Raw genomic sequence first — 21,872 nt, forward strand, 5'->3', positions numbered from 1 at the left:
ACCTTCACCTATATAAAACAATAAGCTTTGACTTTCTGAATATTTTACTGTAGCAACCAACATGCATACTTATTTTTTAGGTGCATTTTAGTTTATAAACAAAATATTTTTTAGGGGGAAAAAAAGGTAGTTTTAGTCTTACCTTAGAGCTTGCTAGGCAACATGGGTAGAAATACTGAAGACTAGAGAAAATTTACAAAGTAGATAATCTACTTATGGGTAATCAAGAATTGAATGGGCCCACGGTCTAGGATCTTACCTAGTCCAACAGCTACATGAACAAGAAAGAATCCCCTCTACCATGTTTCAGAAGTTATCCAACCTTCATGGGAAAACCTTGACTGAGAGATATATCTCCACTTTTGGATAGCTCTAATCATTAGAAAGATTTTCCCCTTAATCTAATCAAAACAATCTACCTCAGGTTCCCACACCACTGCTGTCTTCCCCTTTGGGGTCAAGCTAAAGAAATCTAATCTCCCTTCCATGCAGGGTTCCTTCAAATATGAAAACAGCTGTCATGTCCCCCTGGGCCTTCTCTTCTCAAAGATCAAATCCCTTGTGTCCATGAACTAGCCAATCCTCAACCAGCATTAGAGTATTTCTCTAGTAGCCCTCATTGTCCCAGTTCTCTTCAGGTCATCTCATTAGAAGTCATTTCTTAAAAGTGGCACCCAGCAATGCACATCAGATTCCAGATGTCCACAACAGGCACATGGACCTTCCTCTCAGTCTATTTCCTGGGTTCCTCTTGGTGAAGCTACAGAATCATCTAGCTCAGCTACCCAGTCCCATTGCTGATTCACAGATGGTAAATGGGTGGGCCACCTAAATCTGCCAGATCTTATTTACAAGAACTGCTGTCCAGAGTATGAGAGTTTTCATTCATTCTTAAAAAAAACTTGTATTTTCCAATGTGGCTCAATCATTTGGTTCTTCCCTTTACTTATGACACAAACAGAAGGGATGGGTAGGCTTTAATATCCTGAGGAGGGTTGTAAATTCCAGAACAACTTCAAATTTTATACATTTCATTTGGGACACCACCCCCATACACACACATCCTTAACTCAATGGAAGGAAAGCTCTTGTTTTATTCACAAAATATGTGGAATTGTAATCAAAATGAACATTCATGACATTTTTCTTAAAACTTAAAAAATTTTAAAATAATGGAACAAAAATACTACTCTCAAAAAAAAGACAAACTACCAAAAACCATATGAAAAATGATCTAAAACATTCACAAGAGAAATAAAATTAAAACAACTCTTGAGGTTCCACCTCACACAAGTGGTAAAGATGACAAAATGAACTTGTTCAATTGTTGGCAGGGTAGAGGCACACTAATGCATTCTTGGTACAGCTGTGAAGTGGTTCTGCCATTGTGGAAAACAATGTTACTGTACCTCAAAAGTTATTAACCTGTGAAGTATCACTGAAAGATCAAAGAAAGAGGGAAAGAACTTCTATATATAAAAAAATTGTATAGAAGCACTTCTTGTGGTAGCAAATAATTGGGAAAAAAAGTGGCTGCCCATCAACTGAGGAATGGTTGACCGAATTTGGCAGATAGATGGAAGGGAATATTATTACATAGTTTAAAAAATGACAAATGGAATGGATTAACAGAAACCTGGGAAGACTTAGATGAATTGGTGCAGGGTGAAGTGAGCAGAATCAGAAGAATAAGTTATACTATGACTATAATACTATAAAAACAAACTTTTTTTTTTTAAACCCTTAACTTCTGTGTATTGACTTATAGGTGGAAGAGTGGTAAGGGTAGGCAATGGGGGTCAAGTGACTTGCCCAGGGTCACACAGCTGGGAAGTGGCTGAGGCCGGATTTGAACCTAGGACCTCCCGTCTCTAGGCCTGGCTCTCAATCCACTGAGCTACCCAGCTGCCCCCTAAAAAACAAACTTTTAACAACTTAAGCCTGAACTCTGACCAAAACAATGGCCAATCATGGCTCCAGAAGCCAAATGAGGTATGCTTCCCATCTCTTGTTAGTGAGATGGTAGACAACAGGAACAGAATTTTCAGGTGTGCTCAATATGTGAATTTGTTTTCCATGGCCAGAGGGATTTGTTGTCAGGAAGGAAATTTCTTTTTCTTTGTTGGGAGGAGGGAGTAGGAGGGAGTTGTGGAAAAGATAATAAGGTTTACTTTAAAAGGACAAGAAAAGAATTGCAATGAATCATTTAAAAAACAACAATAATAAACAGAACAGAGAAAAGGAAGTTCAGAGGGAGAAACAAACCATTAGGGTGGTATTGGAACTACTATATTATATTTGAATTATTTTTTAAAAAACGAGTTGTAAAGAGTAGAAAGAAAAACTATATGACAGAAGTTCACAGTTTCATATATATTATATATACATATGTATGTTATATACATATGTAAACCCCTCTTTTCATTTTTCTTCATATATTGAAATGTTCAAATATATGTTGAGGTTTACCAAGTTCATAATAACAATGCAAATTTTTTAAAAAGGAAATCAAATAGATGCTTCAGTGAGCCTTACTCTGAGATAAGATCACAGATTTTTTTCTTGATAGGCAAAGGATTACTACTTCTCCTTATGTTTATTTAAGTAATTTAAATTACAGTTCTAAAAACTGCAGTGGAAAATGGAACATGGAAGAATCCTACATGCCAAAACTAGACTGGGAGATGAAGCTGGAGATAGGACTGGGTTTTTACAAAGCAGTCCAGATTTCTATGTAATTAAAAGAAGAGCATGTCCAAATTGGAGCCTGCATGTAACAGCATCCACTATTTCACAAAAGCTCTGTTACCTGCCTTTTTACCCCCTTCCAATAAATTTGATGAAGTTGTCATGGAAGACTAACAAGGGAATCCAGATTAATCAGAGGATTTTTACCCTTGGATTAAAAGCCATCTGGAAAAGGAAAACTGGAAAGACAAACTCCTTAGTACAAGTGAAAGGTCATCAAAACCCAAGAGAATGTTTTATTTGGTTCCAAAGAGATGTACCAATCACCCTCCCCCTGAAGCAAAATCTGTCTGTGAGACTGTGTTCCTTTAGAGATTCTTTGCAAGAAGGGGAAGGCCTCTCTGTCAATGAGCTTTCATCTTTCATAAGCCTGGCCAAACCATGGCTAAGATGCCAAAACCTGCTGGCATTTCCCTCCAGAGCTGTCTTTTTGTGATTCTGTTGTGTTTGGGCCACAGTGGAGCAGGAGAAAAATGCTGCATTTGGAATCGAAAAGGACCCGTGACCCAATCCTACCTTGGTCCCTAACTAGCTATTGACCCTCCGAGATGACCTTTCATCTATACGGTCTGCTTCTTGCCTAGACCTCACTATTTAGATACTGTCTTCTTCATTAGAATAGGAGCTCACTGAAGGCAACAACAGTACTTTTGACCATCTTTGCAACACCAGCATTTACAATAGTACCTGGAACATAGTCAATACCTGTTCACTGTCTGATCAACCTTGGGCAAATCCTTTCATCTCTAGGAGCCCTCCTTTCTTCATCCTGTGAAATGGGTATAAACTACAGCACTGATCTCAGAGAGTTACTGGGATGCTCTGGTATACTAATGGATATAAAATGCCCTCACTATATACATGCCATCTCTTATTATCATTATAGTGTATTCCATCACCTGAATACAACTGCCTAAATTATGATGGGGCAAGTGTCCATCTTATTCAGTTGTGCAAAATCAGATTGATGCTATTTCATTAAATATGTCTCACTTCATTAAGCTAGTTAACAGCCTATTTTTGAGGAATTTGTGGTTGCTGCTGTTAGGGGTGGTTGTTTTTTTTTTTTGTCTCTGAAGTCACACTTATAACCCCTTTGGGAATAAATCATTTCCAAAATTGGAGTTTGGGGACTTTGAGCATTCAGGCTGGCTTCTATTATAATCCTTTGGCCCAGAATGCATCCCTAGAAGAGGCAAAGGTCAAGGAGATAGGTGATGCTCTCAGGGGTAAACAGGAATATCTGTTGATGAGTCAGGGAACAAGAGTGGTCCTGGTAACATTCTAGGATAATACAGACTGCTGAGCTGGGGGAGTGGGAGAAAAGAGGATGTTTAGATCAGAAAACTGAAAGATGGTTTGAGAAATCTAGTCATTTATTAAATGGAGCCCCGAGGGAGAAAAATATGTCAAGTTCTAAAAGAATGAGTATTATTCTGGTTTATGGGAATAAACAGAAGGACAGCTAGGTGACTCAGTGGATAGAGAGTCAGGCCTGGAGATGGGAGGTCTTGGGTTCTAATCTGGTCTCAGACAATTCCTAGCTATGTGACATTAGGCAAGTCACCTAACCCCAATTGTCTAGCCCTTACCACTCTTCTGCCTTGGAACTGAAACTTAGTATTGATCTAAGACAGAAGGTAAGGGTTTATAAAAGAAAAAGAATAAACAGAAATACTCCCTTAATAGAGTAACCAAGCAAAAGGCTGGAATATGTATATGTATATGTATATGTATATGTATATGTATATGTATATGTATATGTATATGTATGTATATGTGTGTGTTACATAATTTACTGCCCAGCAGCTATGTTAATCATGAGTTTAAAAGCAATTCCAGAGTATGGAGAAGCCGCATCATTCAGTGTCCTAGAAAAATATTAATGTGAGAACTAACAATAAATTTTTTCAATAACAAAATAAATGACTAAAAGAATTAAATCATTTTAAAGACAATGGACATAAAAATACTTGCTAGGTAGGTATAAATCTATTTTCAACAAGTTCATTTTAAAAGTTTAAAAAAAAAATATGCAATTTACCTTTTTGCCCATGGCGACTACTGAATTTGTCTCCAATTTCTGGACGTCTAGTCTGTCTTAAGAGCATTTTGATGAGAAAAGCATCCTCTGCATTTGAGGATATCATTACTTTTTCAATATAGGAATCTGTAGCACCTTTGTAGCTGAGGAAGAGAGAGAAATCCATTTTCTCACACTGCCTTTCTGTGAATCCAATACAATACATTATTTTTTTTTTAAACCCTTGTACTTCGGTGTATTGTCTCATAGGTGGAAGATTGGTAAGGGTGGGCAATGGGGGTCAAGTGACTTGCCCAGGGTCACACAGCTGGGAAGTGGCTGAGGCCGGGTTTGAACCTAGGACCTCCTGTCTCTAGGCCTGACTCTCACTCCACTGAGCTACCCAGCTGCCCAAATACAATACATTATTGTCATGAACTAGAGTGCCAAAAGAACCAAACTTCCTGATTTCTCTCCTTCAAAGATCCCTAGCTGGTGCTTCCCTCCCTCATCATCAAGTTCAAACCACCTTATCTTTTTACACTCCAACCCGCTTCATTTCTCTGCCAGTGCCTCTGCTGGGAACATATTCTATCCCGCCCCCTTTTTTGGGGGGGAGGGAGGACACAGGCTCTCAATAAGCTTCCCATCACCTAGGGAAATCAAAGGTAACATGGAATTCTGACTTTGAAAAAAGACAGAGCATTACAGTTTCCGGGATATTTCATTCTGATGTATTTTGTATCAGTTTGAACTCCTGTCTTCAGTTATTTCAACTGAGGTCTTGGAGACATTGCCTATCATCTCAAAATGTCTTTCCTGATATATAAATAACTCAAGTGAACTCTAAATCTCAAAAAAGAATGTAGAGGCAATGGATTAGCACATTATTATTTCTTTAGGTAAAGCAAACAGAATTCCATGTTACTTTGATTTCCTAGTTAATTTCCTAGTTACCAGTAAAATGTTGCTCTTAGGATGCTGGGAAGCTTACTGAGAGCCCACCCCTCCCCCACCAGAAAAAGGATAGAGTATGTTCCCAGCAGAGGCATTGGCAGAGAAATGAAGTAACAAATCCTTCACTGATCAACAAGCATATTTATTAAGTGCCTTCTATGTGCTAGGGACTATGCATGTATGTGTGCAGGCACCCGTACATAACACTTAAATCTTACAAGTAATTTTATTTTCTAAAAATTTTTATAGATGAATTTTATTTTGCTATTTTGATTGAATGAAAGCTTCACTTCACAACTAGCTCCTCCATAAAATGCTGTTCAGGCATTTCTGTCATATCTGACTCATGGTGACCTCATCTGAGGTTTTCCTGGATCCTGGATTTTTCTTTGGATCCTGGACTGATTTTCCATTTCCTTCTCCAGTTCTTTTTACAGATGAGGGAAGTGAGGCAAACAGGGTGAAGTGATTTGTTCAGGGCAATACAGTTAGTAAGGGTCTGAGGCTGGATTTTAATTCAGGGCTTCCTGACTCTAGGCCCAGTTCTCTGTCCACTGCTCCTCTTAGCTGCTTGTCCATAAAATATATTCCCCCAAACATTAGAGCAAAATAGCATAAAAGAGCTTAGTTTTTCCAGAAGACTAACAGGAATTACATGTCCATCTGCTCCATCCCTTCTGCCTCCTCTTAGTTCTCCTGAAGTATGCTGTAAAGAGAGACCTGGGGGGAGAGGAGTCCCAATGTGTTTCTCCCCTCCACACCACCCTGGCACACACCCCCCCCTCAGCATACTAAAGCCTGCTCATGGTTTATGGCCCAGCACCAATGGCTCTCCTTATACCTCTCATATGGATGAATCAGTCTGAATCAGAGTAGTGTGAGTGTCTTCCTTGACTAGCGCCCATGAGCAAGGACAGTTTCTACCTAGAACTCAAGGCTTGCTGCTTCTATTTCCCTGGCTCACCAGAACACCAATGGCTGACACCCCCCCCCTCCCCACCAGACACCTACGTGATCGGGACATCTTTGTACTGGGGCTGCTGAGGCACGCTGCTCCCCTCCAAGGGGATCTGAGTGACTGTGGGCATGGACTTGTTCACGAGCACTTGTTTGTTCTCAACTTTCTCACCTAATAAAAAGAAAGGAAGATTAGACCCACTGTAGCATCTTCTTTTTTAATTATACATTTTTCCCAATTACATATAGATAGAACTTTATGCAGAAAACAAGAAAACATTAAAAGTTTTTGTCAGACTCAATAATCCAATGGGCTGTGTTTTCCCTGTTGTTTTTAAAACAATGGATTAAGATAGGAGCATAAGGCCTCGTGCCCAAATCAGGTATTTCAGCCCAAGGATTTGAGGTTACACCGAGCAGCACTGCCATTCCGGTAAAGACAAAGTAGCTTTTGGTGAACATTTAAAACCTGATGGTGAATAACAACAACAACAACAGTGTGTCTTCCAATATGGTTGGACCTTGTTTTATGTAACCAATATATTCCAAGGCCCCTTGAGTAAGTTGAAAAATGTGCATAATTACAAATTCCATTATTTAATAAGAATTTCCTATATGAACATCCCTAGGTACGACATGACTTTTCTTAGGCTCCTTAGAGCTCCCAGCATCACTTTTCTTGTACTTTGGGGCCATTATTAATAACCAACTAGTGTTAATGAAACAAAGAGAAGCCTTGCTCTGACACAGACAAGACTTGTGAAGAGAGAACTCTGAGCAAAGTCTGATACAGGAGCATGAAACAATGTGATAACACACAGCCTCTCAGAGTGAGAATGGGCATGAATGGGCAAGCTGCTGAGACACTTTAAGCTTTGGAAAATGGAATGGATTTAGCATAATTAAAATTTGTCATTTTAGGTATTTTTTGGCCTTTTTTTTCCTTCAGTTGACAGTTGTGTGCATCTGAATTCACATGAGCTGAGTTTGTGTAAAATGAGGACTGACTATAATGGCATATCAGTCAAAGTCAATAGGGCATATGAGTAAAATCAAAAATATTTCCTTAACTTCTACCATTAGGTCCCAGTTTTATTTTCAAATCAAGAAAATACTTGCACTCTTCCTTTATGGAGGAACTTCCTCCATAAAGGAAGAGTGCAAGTATTATTAATGTTGAAATGGGTTTTCCAGGAGGCAAAGACAAAGGGAAGAAAAGTTCCCCCTGCTGTCCTACCTCACCAAAACCAAAGCCTACAAAGACCCTGTGAGTTGTTTCATCCTCCTATTTGCAGCGCCCTGGTCCCAGATCTGGGCAGCTTTTTGCTATCGTAATAAGGCTGCTCATTACACCATGATGGATTTGCCATAACTCATTACACTATGATGGAGAGCTGGAAGGATCCTTTGAGTCCAGCTCCCAAACCATGAAACAGTCATATGCCACTGGAATCTGATGTGGTTAGCATATGGCACATTATAAATCCAAATGCCTAACAATAATGTTTAAAAAGTTCTGAAAATATACTCTCATACTCAAACACATCTCTTCATAGAGATGTTCATTTTTAAATATTTCAATCATACCAAGTTCTCTCTTACCTTCCTGCCCCACCTCCTCCCACAGAGTGAACCACAAACTTCCGCCACAACCATAATTAAAATTTAGTGAGCAGATAGGACAGGAAGTTGTATTTTTCATTAGGGGAGCATGGAGGCTGGGGAGGACTAATCCTATGATTTTATTGGTGTTAGAGTTTTCGGGAATGAAACATTTTCTCCACTGGGAAACCAAGAGGTCAATTGATTTCCCATGGGTCAAAGAGGTAGCAGAAGGGGCAGTCAAGCTTTGTCTTGCTCCTGATAGGCATATACCGTGTGACCCTCTATATACCAAGATGGGATTCTTCCTCAGTCAGTATCCAGTAGCAAAAGCATGTCTGAGGTGACTCTTACCTGGAGAACATATGCCATCGGCATCCAAGATCTCATGGCGCCAGATGGGTTTCCTGGTCGCTGCATCCAACATTGGCCCCATCACTTTATCAAAGGTTTGGTTGGTATACCGCTTCAAAGTGCATTTAGCATTTTTATACACAAGACATCGCCCAAAGCCTGCAATAAAGCATGGTAAGATCTGTGAACCAGTCCTCCTGAACCCTCATGGGAAACTCTGGTTGATAACATGGTCCCAGTGAGCAACAGAGGAGAGGGATCAAAGGTGGTCTTCCAGTTTTATTAGATCCAATCACATAATTTTCAGCCTGGAAATTACCTTTATGCTCATTCAGTCTACATACCTCATTTTGTGAACATGGAGAGCAGTTTAAATGACTAACTTGATCACTCGTCAGAGGCCAGAGCACAGAGTGCCCACCTTGAGTCTAGGGTCTTCCCATCATAGAATGTTGCTTCTCAGCACAAACTCTGTCCCACTCCCTTGGAAGAACTGTATTCATTATGGGGTATGACTTTTTCTGATCCAGGTAGGCAGGGAAACTCTACCCTCCTGCCCCTGCACCCTCACAAAAAGTCTCTTTTTTGGGGGGTGAAACTGTTTCCCCACTTGGAACAGAAGCTCTTTGAGGGCAGGGTCATCTTGTAACCCCAGTGCCTGGCATGGTAGTAAACAAATCTAAAGCAAGAAACCAATTCTCAAGGCTGGGCTGCTTCAACTGTTCTGGGCATCTCACAACATCTTATTCTTCATTATCCCCAGTGCAACCCCCAGGATGACCCTGGCCCAGCAGCAATGAGCTCAGAACGGAGCTCTGGCTATTTGGAAGGAGGTTATGAATGGAAATGGATACCAGCATCACATAAATCTAAGTTGTATCAAGGTAGGATTCTCTTCTAGTAAGTGAAAATTGTCACTTTCTTCACAGGTGGTTGCTGTAAAGTCAGGGGCAACAAACTCGGGTCATTAAACTGCATTGCAGTGTTTCTGACAGACATCACAAAGTCTTCAGGTTTCCACATAAACGTTACCAGTTAATCAGAAAGGAAAACATCTAGTTTTAAAGCATGGCTGTTGTCGTTTGGGGAGAAAAAGAAGCATAAATTAAGTGCAGCTGACATTAATGCCAAAGACACATGTCTAGGAGTACTGTTATTGCTGCCTAGCAACTGGCAGGAGGATGGGGAAAGCCTAGTGGGCAATGCCAAGGAAGGTGGGAGGAGGGGAGAGATCATGAATAAAGAAATTGATTTTAATTTCAGGTAGCTCATTATTCTTCTTATAAAAATTCAGCTTTCTAAAAATTAAGAGAAAAGAATTCCCTTATTATTATTGTTGTTACTGTTATCATCTTGTTGAAAAAAGATACAGCATATTATTGGGATGATGGACAGAATAACATAAAATTTCCTTATTCGAATACCTGATCTTTTAAGTCTACACATAACTACTATGCCCCAGTCATCAGGTTTATGTTCATAACTAAAAAGCTTGATTTTAAGACCAGTAATGGGAACATTGTTTATCTCATCTCTCAGACACAGGCAGACCTGAGACTTCTCTCCTGATGTGTAAATAGCAAGTTACTGTGGATATAAAGGAGTAAGGTTCTAAAAACCATTGCTCTTGAAATCCATTATATATACCTAACATAAATAGAAAACCTTAATCCTAAATGAGATTTGTGTTTAGGTAACAGAAAGTCAACCATTAGATGTCTGAATTTCAAACAGCTGATACACCAAATATACTCTGCATTCAACAACTAGGCACTGATTGGCACCATTTTTCCAGCCTAGAAAAGGCCCTTCTGTATAACCTGGCCATTTTGCATCCTGTAGACAGTGTTTTCACCTACATTATCTTATTTATCCAAGAGTCCTCCCAAGTAGGCTGCACCCCCATCTTACAGATTCTGAGTCAGACATGCTGAGGCAGGTCATCCTGCCTGGAAGGTGGGCCTTCTGGCTCCCTGTCCAGGACAGTGTCCTGGAAAACTGAGTCTAGACATTTCTGGCCAGTGTGTGCGCATCCAGACATGTTCCAAGCATATCCTGATGTCTCCTGATGCACCTGCTTCTTACCTCTGTCCAAGGAGGCCTTGTTCAGGACTAAAGCATCTTCAATATCATAGCCACTATAGCTCATCACAGCAACCGTAGCATTCTGCCCAGCTGGGAGTTTCTCAAATTCTATCAGCTCAATGGTTTTTGTTTTAACCATCGGCTTCTGTGGGTAAGCCAGCAAGTACATGAGAGTATCAATTCTGTTCCGTTGATTGTATCCAATGGTACCTTTAATTGATAATGGAGAGGGAAAAAAAAAAACACTCATTTTAGTGTCTGAAAAAACTGGGCAGTGATAAGGAGAAATGATTAAAAACTCATTTCATTTATTCATTCCACAAACAACTATTCATTCAGTGCCTTCTGTAAGCAAAAGTCTGTACCAAATGCTATAGGATACACAGGGATCAATAAGATTTCATCCTTGCCCTCAAGAGAGGTAAAAAGTGGAATAAGGGTGTATTCAGGGAAGGAAAAGATCCCTTTACGCCGGAGGGATGGGGAAAGTGTCTGAAAAAGCCCCTGCAAAGATCAGAAAACTTTCACAAATATAAATGTCAAAATCAAGTTTGTAAAGCTAATAATACATTTTTGCAAATTTTGTTTAACAACATTAAAAGCCAAGAAACCAAAATCAATCTTTAATTCAATGGATTTGTATAGTAAATATCTTTGGGAATTTGAGATTTGGTAAAAAAGTAATCAATAAACAATGATAATTTTTTTAAATTCATAGAAATAATACAATTAGGAGAGGGTAGAAGGTTTATAATGGAGAAGTATGTATTTCTTTCGTAGAAAAGAGAGTTTAAAAACTTCAATTACAGCATTTGGGGATGGATAACAACAAGCAAACCAGTATGGAACACAATGTATTGTATCCTCTCCAAAGGATCTCCAAGTCCTGGGGCTCTAGAGTCTCTCCTAAGCATGAAAAGCTTTAATATCCTTTCCCATCTCAGCTTTCAGTCCTTCCTGCTGGTACTGGTGGTGGTCCCGCGAAAAGTTTGAGTGAGGGAGGACTGCTGGCCAATGAACCCCATCTTGGCAACCACCTCTTTTCTTCTCCCCTCTGCAGGATTATCTGCCTGACTAAGTAAAAGCACTTTATTTTAAGCCCAAGGAGCTTATAGAAAGAAGCCTGAATTCTAGCCTAGACACACAATAAATGTTCCGGGTAATCCACTGCAGGGGAATTCAAAATATCAGGCTCCAGGTGGTTCTAGATTAGGGTCTGAGGTGCTAGATATAGTCCTCCCATGGCACTCCTCTGACCCCACCCTCCCCACCCCCACAAGGTTTTTGGTTCCAAAAGGCCAAGAAGAAAAGGAAGGCGTGATAAAAATCAAAAAAGAAATAATGATCAGTGCCTACAAACAGGAACCTCATTAATGTACTTCTGTACAAAGTGATCCAGATCCTACTATTTAATTTTATTTCCACAAACTAATGTTTGTAGACTAGTGAGAGACACTAAAGTGCATGTGTATCACTCCTGCCTCAACATGCAGAATTCTCTAAGTTTTTAATACCTAGGAACTAGCTTAGTTGTTAATGCTAGTTCTGATTCTGGAAGAAAACAACACTACTGAGGAGAACAAAAGATTATCTTTGTAAAGACACCATCAGATCTTTGAAAGCTGCTCAGAATTCCATGGCTCCGCCCAACCACATGGATTTATTCTAGCACCTCTGGCTAAATCTCTAAGGCTTGTCTGAAAACCAAGAGCCACCTGAGGCTTACAGAGTTTGCTCTATAAATCACCAATTAATGTATGTTGATATGGCATCACAAAGGGTGCGATCTAGTGTGGCACTGAAACCTTCATTGTGCAATAACAGAATTACTGCTGGGAGGCCTGTGGTAAAAGTTCACTGACAATAAGTGTGTCCTTTTATGTGGGATCACTGAAAATTTATGGGCAGATTTCACCTCCAATTGTGAGTCCTTCCCCAGCTTGAGACTAGGATGCAGGCAATGTCCCACCAGGCTGCCAAAAATGTCTTCTGAAGCCCCAGAAGGGCATTACTAAGTGACAGGGAAACATAAATGGCTGAACAGCTAAATGAAGGCCACGGTGCCTGGATCTCACTATAAATTGTATTCCCTCGCCTGGTCCGATCATGGGTTCTAGTCACTATAAGAGATCGCTGACCAAACCAAATACTAAAAAGGGTTAAGACAAATGGTTTGTGTTATAATCTTTGGTAATTTTTCCATTCAAGTCTTTTAACTTTTAGCTTAAAAAAAATTGGCTTAAGCATTTATTGAAAGTTAAAAAGAAGTTTATCAATGTAATCTCTGCATCCCACTGATTCCATTTCAACAGTGCTGTGTTATAAAGGAACTTGAGGGTCTCCTTAAATACTTTGTTCTACACTTGTCCCTCTTAAGTCTCTCCCAGGCATTATCTAATTGGGTAAAAAATGCTTTTCTACAATTTTATAAGTGTTAAAAATGATTTAAAAAGCAAGCAATCCATTTCAATGGGCAAGTTATTTCAAAATATCTATCATCCAAGAATTCATTATCAGAATTCATACAAGTCTATACCAGGATGATGTAATATATGGTTGAAATGTACAGTAATAGAAAAGGTACATCATTATCTGAGCACATCATCACTGGAGCTCCTGGAATGTGGACAGTTAAGACCCCCTTCTCCTCCCATGTCCCCTCCCCCAATTATTTACAAAAGTCTCAGGGTATTTACAAGTGTAAAGGATACTACCGTAGGGAACTCCTTGCAGGGGCATGCCCAGCCTAGTCCAGCAGATACAGCTTTGGAGTAGGAGTCAAGAAGAGCAGAGTTCAAATCCTACCACAGACATTTGCTAGTTGTGTAATTTGAGGAAATTGAGTTAATCACTTAGTCTCAGTTTCCTCATCTGTAGAATGGGGATTAAAAATAATGCCTAAATGACAAGGCTGTTAAAGCTCAATAGAAATGCCAGTCTTTAATGTCGATCACAACTAGTCTATGATATAAATAAATCTCGGGTTAAGCGACTTGCCTAGGATCACACAAATAGCAAATGACAGAGTCTTCCTGACCCTATAATGCATGCATTAATAGTCAATCTGCCTTGTGGAATTTAGCTGACGCATGACCTAGTATGTATACAAGAAACATGCAACAAATGCCTACTGTGTGTGTATGGAACACTGTGCTGTATATTGGAAAGGATCAAGTTGGCAAAGCCCCAACCAGGCCCTTAGGGAATTCTCTCTGCCACAGGAGGTCTGAAGGGGAAGCACCTCACCATCAAAGCAAATGGGACCCATTAGGAGGATTAAGAATAACCCCATTCAGAAGCAGAGGGAGTATCCAAGCAGGAGGAGGCAGAAGCAGCCCAGCACATTCACACTGCAAAAAAGGAAATGAAGTGCTGAGAAAACAGAAGCACTTTTGCCACTCTCCAGAGCCCCTAATATTGGTAAGAAGAATGAGAATCACAGAATCCAGAAGAAAACTCTGGATGGGGTGGGCTACATCTGGGGAAAAAAGGGCTCTAGCAGTCAGTCAGTTGGTGTGTCTATGCCTATTCATCACTACAGCTAAGAGGCCTGCACGATCCCTTTAAACAACTAGTAAAGCGGGCAGGAGAGGAAGCAGAAGCCTGGCCTCCTCGCATAGCACTAGTCTTTGGCTGCCTTGGGGATCACACCCTTTCACTCACGTCTACTTGACTCTGTTCTCATCTGTGGCACGACAAACTCAGCTCCCTGGACACTATCCTCTACATGGCCTTCTTGGGGGAAGACGCTATCCCTCCAAAGCACAATAACAGAGCGAGTAGGAAGTTAAACAAGGTTGGCAAAACTAAAATAATTACTCATTGCTGGGGCAGGGTGTTAGACAGAAAAAGTTCACCTCTGTTTGCCTCAGTTTCCTCAACTGTTAAAGACGGCTAAGAATAATACCTACTGCATAGGTTTGATGTGGCCATTAAATAGGATAGATAACATATGTAAAGTGCATTGCACAAAGAAGCTGCTATGTAAATGCTAGCCATTATTAAATGTGGTTTTTTAAATAATCAGCTTTTGTTCATTTGTTTCATTGCACAAAAGGAAGGCTTTTTGACACCCCAAAAAATTTACAACAGTCTTTTTTTGTGTGTATAGCAGCAAATTAGAAACAAATGTAAATGGTCATCTATGGCAAAACCAATTGTAGCATATGAATGTAAGGGACTATTACTGTGTCATGATGAAGAATTTAGAGAGGCGCAGGAAAAATCATCTGAACTGATTCAGACTATAGCAAATAGCACCAGGGAAATAATGAATAGAGAAAAAACCATCCCCACCACTGAACTCTGAAATTCTAATGATTGATCCCCATCTCAGAGGACAACTGAGAAAATGTATGCATTTTCTCCCTTTAATGCAGCAGAAAAGACTACACAGGTGAGGAATATCACATATACAAGGTGTCCCAAAGGTCTTGGTGCAATCTTCAATGATTAAAACTTAAGGCTTTAATAAGAACTGAGCTTTAATGGCAGACTGCACTAATACTTTGGGGACCTCCTGTCCTATCAAGACCCTGTAGATATAGTTGTAATTAACTGAAAATTGCTCCCCACCCCCACTCTCTTTTTAAATCTTTGATATAAAAGAAATGATTCACTGGTGGGGAAAGGGAAGAGAGTGGATAGTATATGAATGTGGTGTTAAAGAAAAAAGAGAGAGAAGCTTGTTGGTCTTACTTCACCTCACCATCAATGTCTCAGAATTTATTCTGCTTCTGACCAGTGATGGTCAGAGTTGGACTCTCTGAAATCTGGAGAATCCAATTTTGAGAAGCTCTCAGACAGGGCTGATACTAAACAGTGGCCAGTGATTTCTCTGCAGACCCTGTGCACTCAATATTCAGCGAAACTAGGTCAAAGAGAGGCATTTGCCATGTTGCAATGGCAGCAAATGAGATCTTTTTTCCAAAAAATGACATCACTGTCCAAAAAAATTATAGCTATATTTATTCCATTGTTCGTTGATTCCTCATTTCTATTCATTCAACTTTTAAATGGGATAGAAGGTGAATTTTCTCCACTAGTCACTCACAGAAATAACTCCCTTAGTTCCAACTTCAAACAGGAGAGAGGAATCCCAAGTCCGGCCCCTTTGGCTGCCTGCTAGGTTGCTTCCTTCTGTCTCTCTGCTCTCCCTTATCTTTCCAATTTTTAATTTTTGCAGCTAGCTATTTCAGTGTCCAAAGTGAAACATGGCCATATCATGTGCCAACTTATAAAATGTAGTTTTAGCTCAGGGATTTTCTTTAGAGTCAGGTGTTTGGTAAGAAGGAATAGAAACAAAAGCTTTTTTTTTTTATTGCTAAAGATATTCAGTGGCTTTTGTCTTCCCAGCGTCAGCAGTAACGTCAGAGGAGTGTATCCAAGGAGCTAAATGTGCTGGACCCAGGGTCAATGCAGCTGAATACACCAACCTCAGAAAACACAGACAATGAATTGCAAATGACACTCAAAACAAAACCAGAAAAAAACCTTCACACAGCAAACTACAAAAGAACTCCACAGACACTGAATTGGCTTTCTGTACACAGTGATCCTGCTTAGCTGTGTGCGGTAACTAGCCCAGAGTCCACATACTACTCAGAGCCACAAAACAAAGCCTGGGGGGTGGGGTGAGGAGACCACTGTAAGGATATAAATGTTGTTTCTTTACAGTCTCTTCTTTAATTTTTTTTTTTAAAGGAACCACTAGGTAGAGGATGTCTGTCCCTCCCTGCCCCGCCCCTTGGGTGACATTTTCTCAGATGTGGTCTGAAAGAGTGGAATCAGTGATGAGGTGATTCTTCCCTACTTAATTCTGCAGGAGGTCCCTCACAAAAGGTGCATTGTTTGGGGCAAGATTCACATCCCAGAACAAAATGGTTTGGTAAACCGACAGAAAGGATAGTCCTTTCATGACACATAGGGCTCACTACTGTATATTTCAACTTGTTAGCAAGTCAGAAACACAAAACGGGAAACCAGCCTCATTGCTGCTGAAGGATGAATGGGAAAGGCAAAATTGATGAGCTGCTATTGAGTTTTTCCCTTTGGGAATTATTGTGAATTGACGGGGCATTACATCATTCAGGTAAATGACAGCAAGGCTGCAGCATGCTGGGGATGCTGCACACGAGAAAATGCAGGACGGAATCTGAGATGCCTTTATTGTAAGCCCCACTCAATTACAGCTCTGAGAAACGGAGAAATTAATCTCCCTGTTGTTCCCCGAAGGTGATGCCACTAGTGCCCCTAACCACTTTCATTTTTCTTTCCGAGGGAGTCCCCATCAATTATATTTTAAAGTGAAAGGCCAAAAAATCCCATGCCCCCTTAGCAGAAATACTTCTTCAGAAGGGCTGTGATTTCTGTATCATTGTGGGCATTTTCCCCATGCCTAATCATCTTCATGGGCTGTGGGCAAAAATTCAGCTGGTCCTTGGAGAAAACTCAGAGCTTTGGCAGTCAAATAGGATGGAAACACTCGTGTTCAATAGCAGAGCCCTCAATGACTCGGGTCAGAAAAACCCCCTAGGATTCACCTCTGCACTATGGAGAGACTTAAGAGCAGATCATGAGCAGGGGGCAGCAGACACGCATAAGCAACACGGACCGTTTCTCAGAATGTCAGTGATCTAACAGCACCCCACACTGAGAAACTTCCCAGGGAAGACATTTTAGGTTGAATGAAAAGTCCAAGCAGAGCTTGGGCTCCTTTTTGTTCTGGCAGAACAGTGGTGATGGTGGTGGGGGTGGCCCTCCACAAACTTCAGGATTCAGAGCAGTGGAGGAGAGCCCTTGTACATCTTCTAGGCCAACTCTCTCAGGTGGGGAAATGGAAGTCTAGAGAGAACAAGAGCCTTGCCCAGGGCCATAGGGATATTAAATGGCAGAACCAGGATTTAAACCCAGGTCTTCACACTACTGGCCACCTTCCTCCTCTCCCGGCCAGTTCTGGCTCAGCTCTAAGAGGCCAAAGGAGGCAGGTAATACTCTGTGTTAGACATGAGAAAATGGGACAATGACAAATCAAAGAGGCTTCTTCACTTCCTTTTCACAAGTAAATAATCAAATTTTGAGAATTATTTAAGTGTCCCATTGTCCATAAAGTTAGAGCAAAACACAAAGTTTACTCCCTTCAGTCAACATGAGCACATGGTGAGGGTATCACTAAGTGACACTAAATGCAATACTTGGGCTTATGGCCCCATCTATGACTCAATCAACAAGCATTATTATGCTTCCAATACAGTCCAGTTCCAACCACCCATCACAATCCCCTTTGCCAGTCCATGTCTTTACTTCTTCCTTTTTCTTCCTTTCTTTTTGAGGCAGCAAAGTGGCTCAGTGGCTAGAGCCTGGGATCAGACAACCTGAGTTCAAATGCAGTCAGAGATATTTACTAACTGGGTGACCCTGGGCAAGTCATTTAACCTCCATCTACCTCAGTCACCTCAACTGTAAAAGAGGGAAAATATCAGCACCTCCCTCCCAGGGCTGCTGTGAGGCTCAACTGAGAAAATACTGATAAAAAGCTCAGAACATCTGTTAAGAGCAGGCACACAGTAAATGTTTTATAGCTGCACGTTTCTTTCCTCTTTTTCCCTTTACTACTCTTTTTCTCTTCCTTCCTTTAATCCGTTTTTCTTGCTTATACTTTAGGTATGCCAATGGAACCCCCATTGCTTAGCTCTATAGACAGCCCTGAGGATGCAAGAGATTACTGTTTCTGCAGGCATGGGAAATTATAATCCTAGCAAAACAACAAGAAATGACAAAGATTTTTTAAAATGGTATTTGAAATTATTTTACTAACATTCCCAAGTTCCAAAAGGAAAAGCTTACCCATGGCTTGTTTCCCCATAGCACACTGGTAAGTATTCCTGGGGGACTGGTTATGGTGAGGGTATGGAATAAGCCCGGCACATACACCAAGAAGTGTGAAAGGTTCAATCTCCAAGTGCGTGGTATCTCTAAAAATAAGTAAATAAGTGAACAAATAAACAAATATGCAAATGAATAAATAAGAGTATTTAAGACAACCAGATACTATTATGGTCTTCTGTTAAATGAATCTGGTTAATAATGTAGAAAAACTGACTAATGTTTACTAATATCACTAATATAATGTGTACCATAACAATCACTCATAACATGAATACTAGGAGGTATTTAGTAAGGAATCATGCTCTAAGTTTTAGTAAAAGTTTGATTTCAACTTCAAATGATAAAATAAACATGTCAACTTGCTCTTCAAAAGTCATCAGAATGATAGAATGGTTGAAGAGACCTCAAAGGCCACACAGTCCAACTACAACCTCCTACCCAGGAGTCCCTTTTATTGTACCAGAGGGACAGCCTTTGAACCCACTACCACTTTTGGAAGCCCTATACCCAACAAGAATTAGGATAAGAAGGACGATATCAACTCCAAAATGAGGTTAAAAAAAAAAAAGCTAAAGCTTTTTGACACATTTATTTTTTATACTTTTATACATTTACAATAAAATAAGAACACCAATTCCCCCATAGATGCTTTTTCTGTCATTACATTAGAAAAGTTAAATTTTTCCTTTCAGAAATATATAGAAATAAGAAAACATGACTTGACTTTGCTTCTCTCCTATCATTTAAAAGCTCTGGGAATTCATTTCCCATCAGCTGTACCCTTTGGATTCCTCCACCATCATAATAGCCCCATTCCAGATCTCTCTCTCCCTCCCTCCCTTCTTCTCTGTTTTTTTGACCTCCTGTTGGGTGTCTTCTTCCTCCATTAGATTGTTAACTCCTTGAGGGCAAAGAACGTCTCTTTTTTTTCTTGTTTGTATCCCCAGTGCCTGATAAGTACTATGTTGTATAATACTGCCAAAGTGATATTAGCCTTGAACTAAACTCAAAGGGCAAATTAGAAATTTAAGATGAAACGAAAGAAATTAGCTTCCTACTTACTAGATTTCACCAAGGTATCCTACAGTCTGAACTTTCTATTCTTCTCCAAGCACTTCTAAAGGTATTGATTTTCATTTGTGATCCATAGCAAGAAGGCAGAATCCTACATCCTTGTGACAATTAATTAAGCAGGATTAACTTTTCAGTTTTCCAAGTAGCTCTAGCTTTCGGTTTAGGAAAGGTCTTTACTCAATCTGGTACAACTAGAATTTCTAGCATGACTCAAGCAGGAAAAATAAAATAAACCAATAAATTAAATTTTAATTTTAAAAGATGAAGTGCTAGCAGGTAGTCACAGGGCAGCCTTCTTTTTCCATAGGGAATGGTTTTTATTGAAGTCGGGTGGCCTATTTTAAAATGAAGCCCTCTTAAAGTCACATTTATAGCCTGAGTCAGAATGGTATTTGTTTGAAATGCACCCCCCTCCCACCCTCTGTTTAAATACCAACAAATGAAATTCAGCAGTTAACATTCCTCATGGGAAGAAAAGGGCAAAGGACCCTTTTCAGCTGTAGAAAACAGGACAGGTTAGAAAAAAATGAGAGAGCCCCAGAGGACAACCCCATTATTCTCAGGGTTTCTTCTATAAAAACACTAGCTAGACTGTATGTTTGTATATAACACCTGTTAAGGCCTTAATGAAATACATTGGATTTTGCTTTCATAAAGAGAAGGCAGAATACTCTTTAAACAAACAAAAAAAGTGATTGATTTTTTTTCCTACTTGAGCAGGAGTGGGAACAGCCTTGCCACAGGCTGCACACCTAAAAACTTTTCCAAAGGGCCCTAATAATACTGGACAAGATTAAATGGAACTAAAGACATTTTCCCAAGTACTTTGACAGTGTCGCTCCCTAGTATCATTAAGTTATTTCTCTCTTAGGTCCAGTTCATGTCAATGCCACAATCTGCAAAATCTGTATCTTTAAATGATTGATGTTAAGACAGTGAGATGGACTCCGAGAGCATGCCTCAAACTGGGCCTTGGTTACTCCCCAGCTGGGTAACTGTGGGTATGCCACTCTACTCTGTGCCTACAGGAGCTGCAGAAGCCCCTCAAGCTCAGCCTAGTGGTTGTATGGTTTTTATTGAAAAAACGATTGACTGAGAATTTCCAGGCTCTCCTTTCTTATTTGATAACATCTTAATGAATCAACTCCTGCCTGTGAAAAGGTCTGATTTTCTTTTTCTTTGTCAGAGTTTCTGCATGCATTTCCCTTGTTCTGCATGTGACCAGCTAAAGGTAAACCCTCACTGGACAGCTGCTATTAAGGAACTCACTGACCGGGAAGAAATAATATAATCAATCACAGAACTAGTAAATATAATGAAAAGAAAAAACATCTCCAGAGGGAGGCATAAGAAACAACCTCTTCTTTAGCCTTTCAACACAGTAAGCTTTCTTGGACATGGGTTATTGACATACAATTAATGAAACTGTAAACTGGCCCAACAATTCTAAAAAACAATTTGGAACCATACTTGAAAAGCCCCAAAATGACCCTTACCCAGCCATCCCACTCCTCAGAGTAGATCTCAGAGGAGGCCAAAGAAAGAGAGGAGAAAAGGCCTCCTAGGCGCCAAATAACTGAGTGCCCACTGTCTGGGGGATGGTTGAGGGCAAGGGAATAGCACAACCCCATAAGAAACAACCACAAATATGAAGACTTCAGGGCAACTTGCTTGAATTTTGATGCTAACCAAAACTGGGAAATAGCATCTACGATACCACAAGAAACCTAAAGGAAAACAACATGGAGGATATAAAAATCTGGATCAACAGGGCCATCGCTCATGACTTCAGACCCTGAAACACATTTCTTACTGCTGCTTCTTTTTTTTTTTTTTAAACCCTTACCTTTCACCTTAGAATCAGGACTGTTTATTGGTTCCAAGGCAGAAGAGAGGTAAGGGCTAGGCAATGGGGGTTAAGTGACTTGCCCAGGGTCACCCAGCTAAGAAGTATCTGAGGTCACATCTGAACTCAGGACCTCCTGACTATAGGCCTGGCTCTTTAGCCACAGAGACACTTAGTTGCCTCTGGGCTCTTTCTTCTTGACAGAGAAATGGAGGGCTGGAATGGGGCCTATGTGTTCTTTCTTGACCAATGAATTAATTTACTTAGCTATACTTCTTTGTTACGGGGAGGGTTCTATTTAGGGGTATGAAAAGTCCTTGGGAAATAACGATGCTATTA

At 40.2% G+C, this 21,872-nt stretch overlaps 1 protein-coding gene across 1 annotated transcript in view; it reads right to left on the minus strand.

Moving 5' to 3' along the window:
* POLR3B (RNA polymerase III subunit B) overlaps positions 1-21,872 on the minus strand; it is a 144,858-nt gene that overhangs the window by 33,414 nt on the left and 89,572 nt on the right. Inside the window, exons 19-23 of the mRNA XM_044679792.1 lie at positions 18,572-18,699; positions 10,727-10,936; positions 8,642-8,800; positions 6,740-6,857; positions 4,793-4,935 (exon numbers count right to left, since the gene is read on the minus strand). Coding sequence (XP_044535727.1) covers positions 4,793-4,935; positions 6,740-6,857; positions 8,642-8,800; positions 10,727-10,936; positions 18,572-18,699 — 758 coding nt within the window. The remainder of the gene's footprint in view (positions 1-4,792; positions 4,936-6,739; positions 6,858-8,641; positions 8,801-10,726; positions 10,937-18,571; positions 18,700-21,872) is intronic.

This window comes from Gracilinanus agilis, chromosome 5, assembly GCF_016433145.1.
Source record: "Gracilinanus agilis isolate LMUSP501 chromosome 5, AgileGrace, whole genome shotgun sequence".
Classification (NCBI taxonomy): Eukaryota; Metazoa; Chordata; class Mammalia; order Didelphimorphia; family Didelphidae; genus Gracilinanus; species Gracilinanus agilis.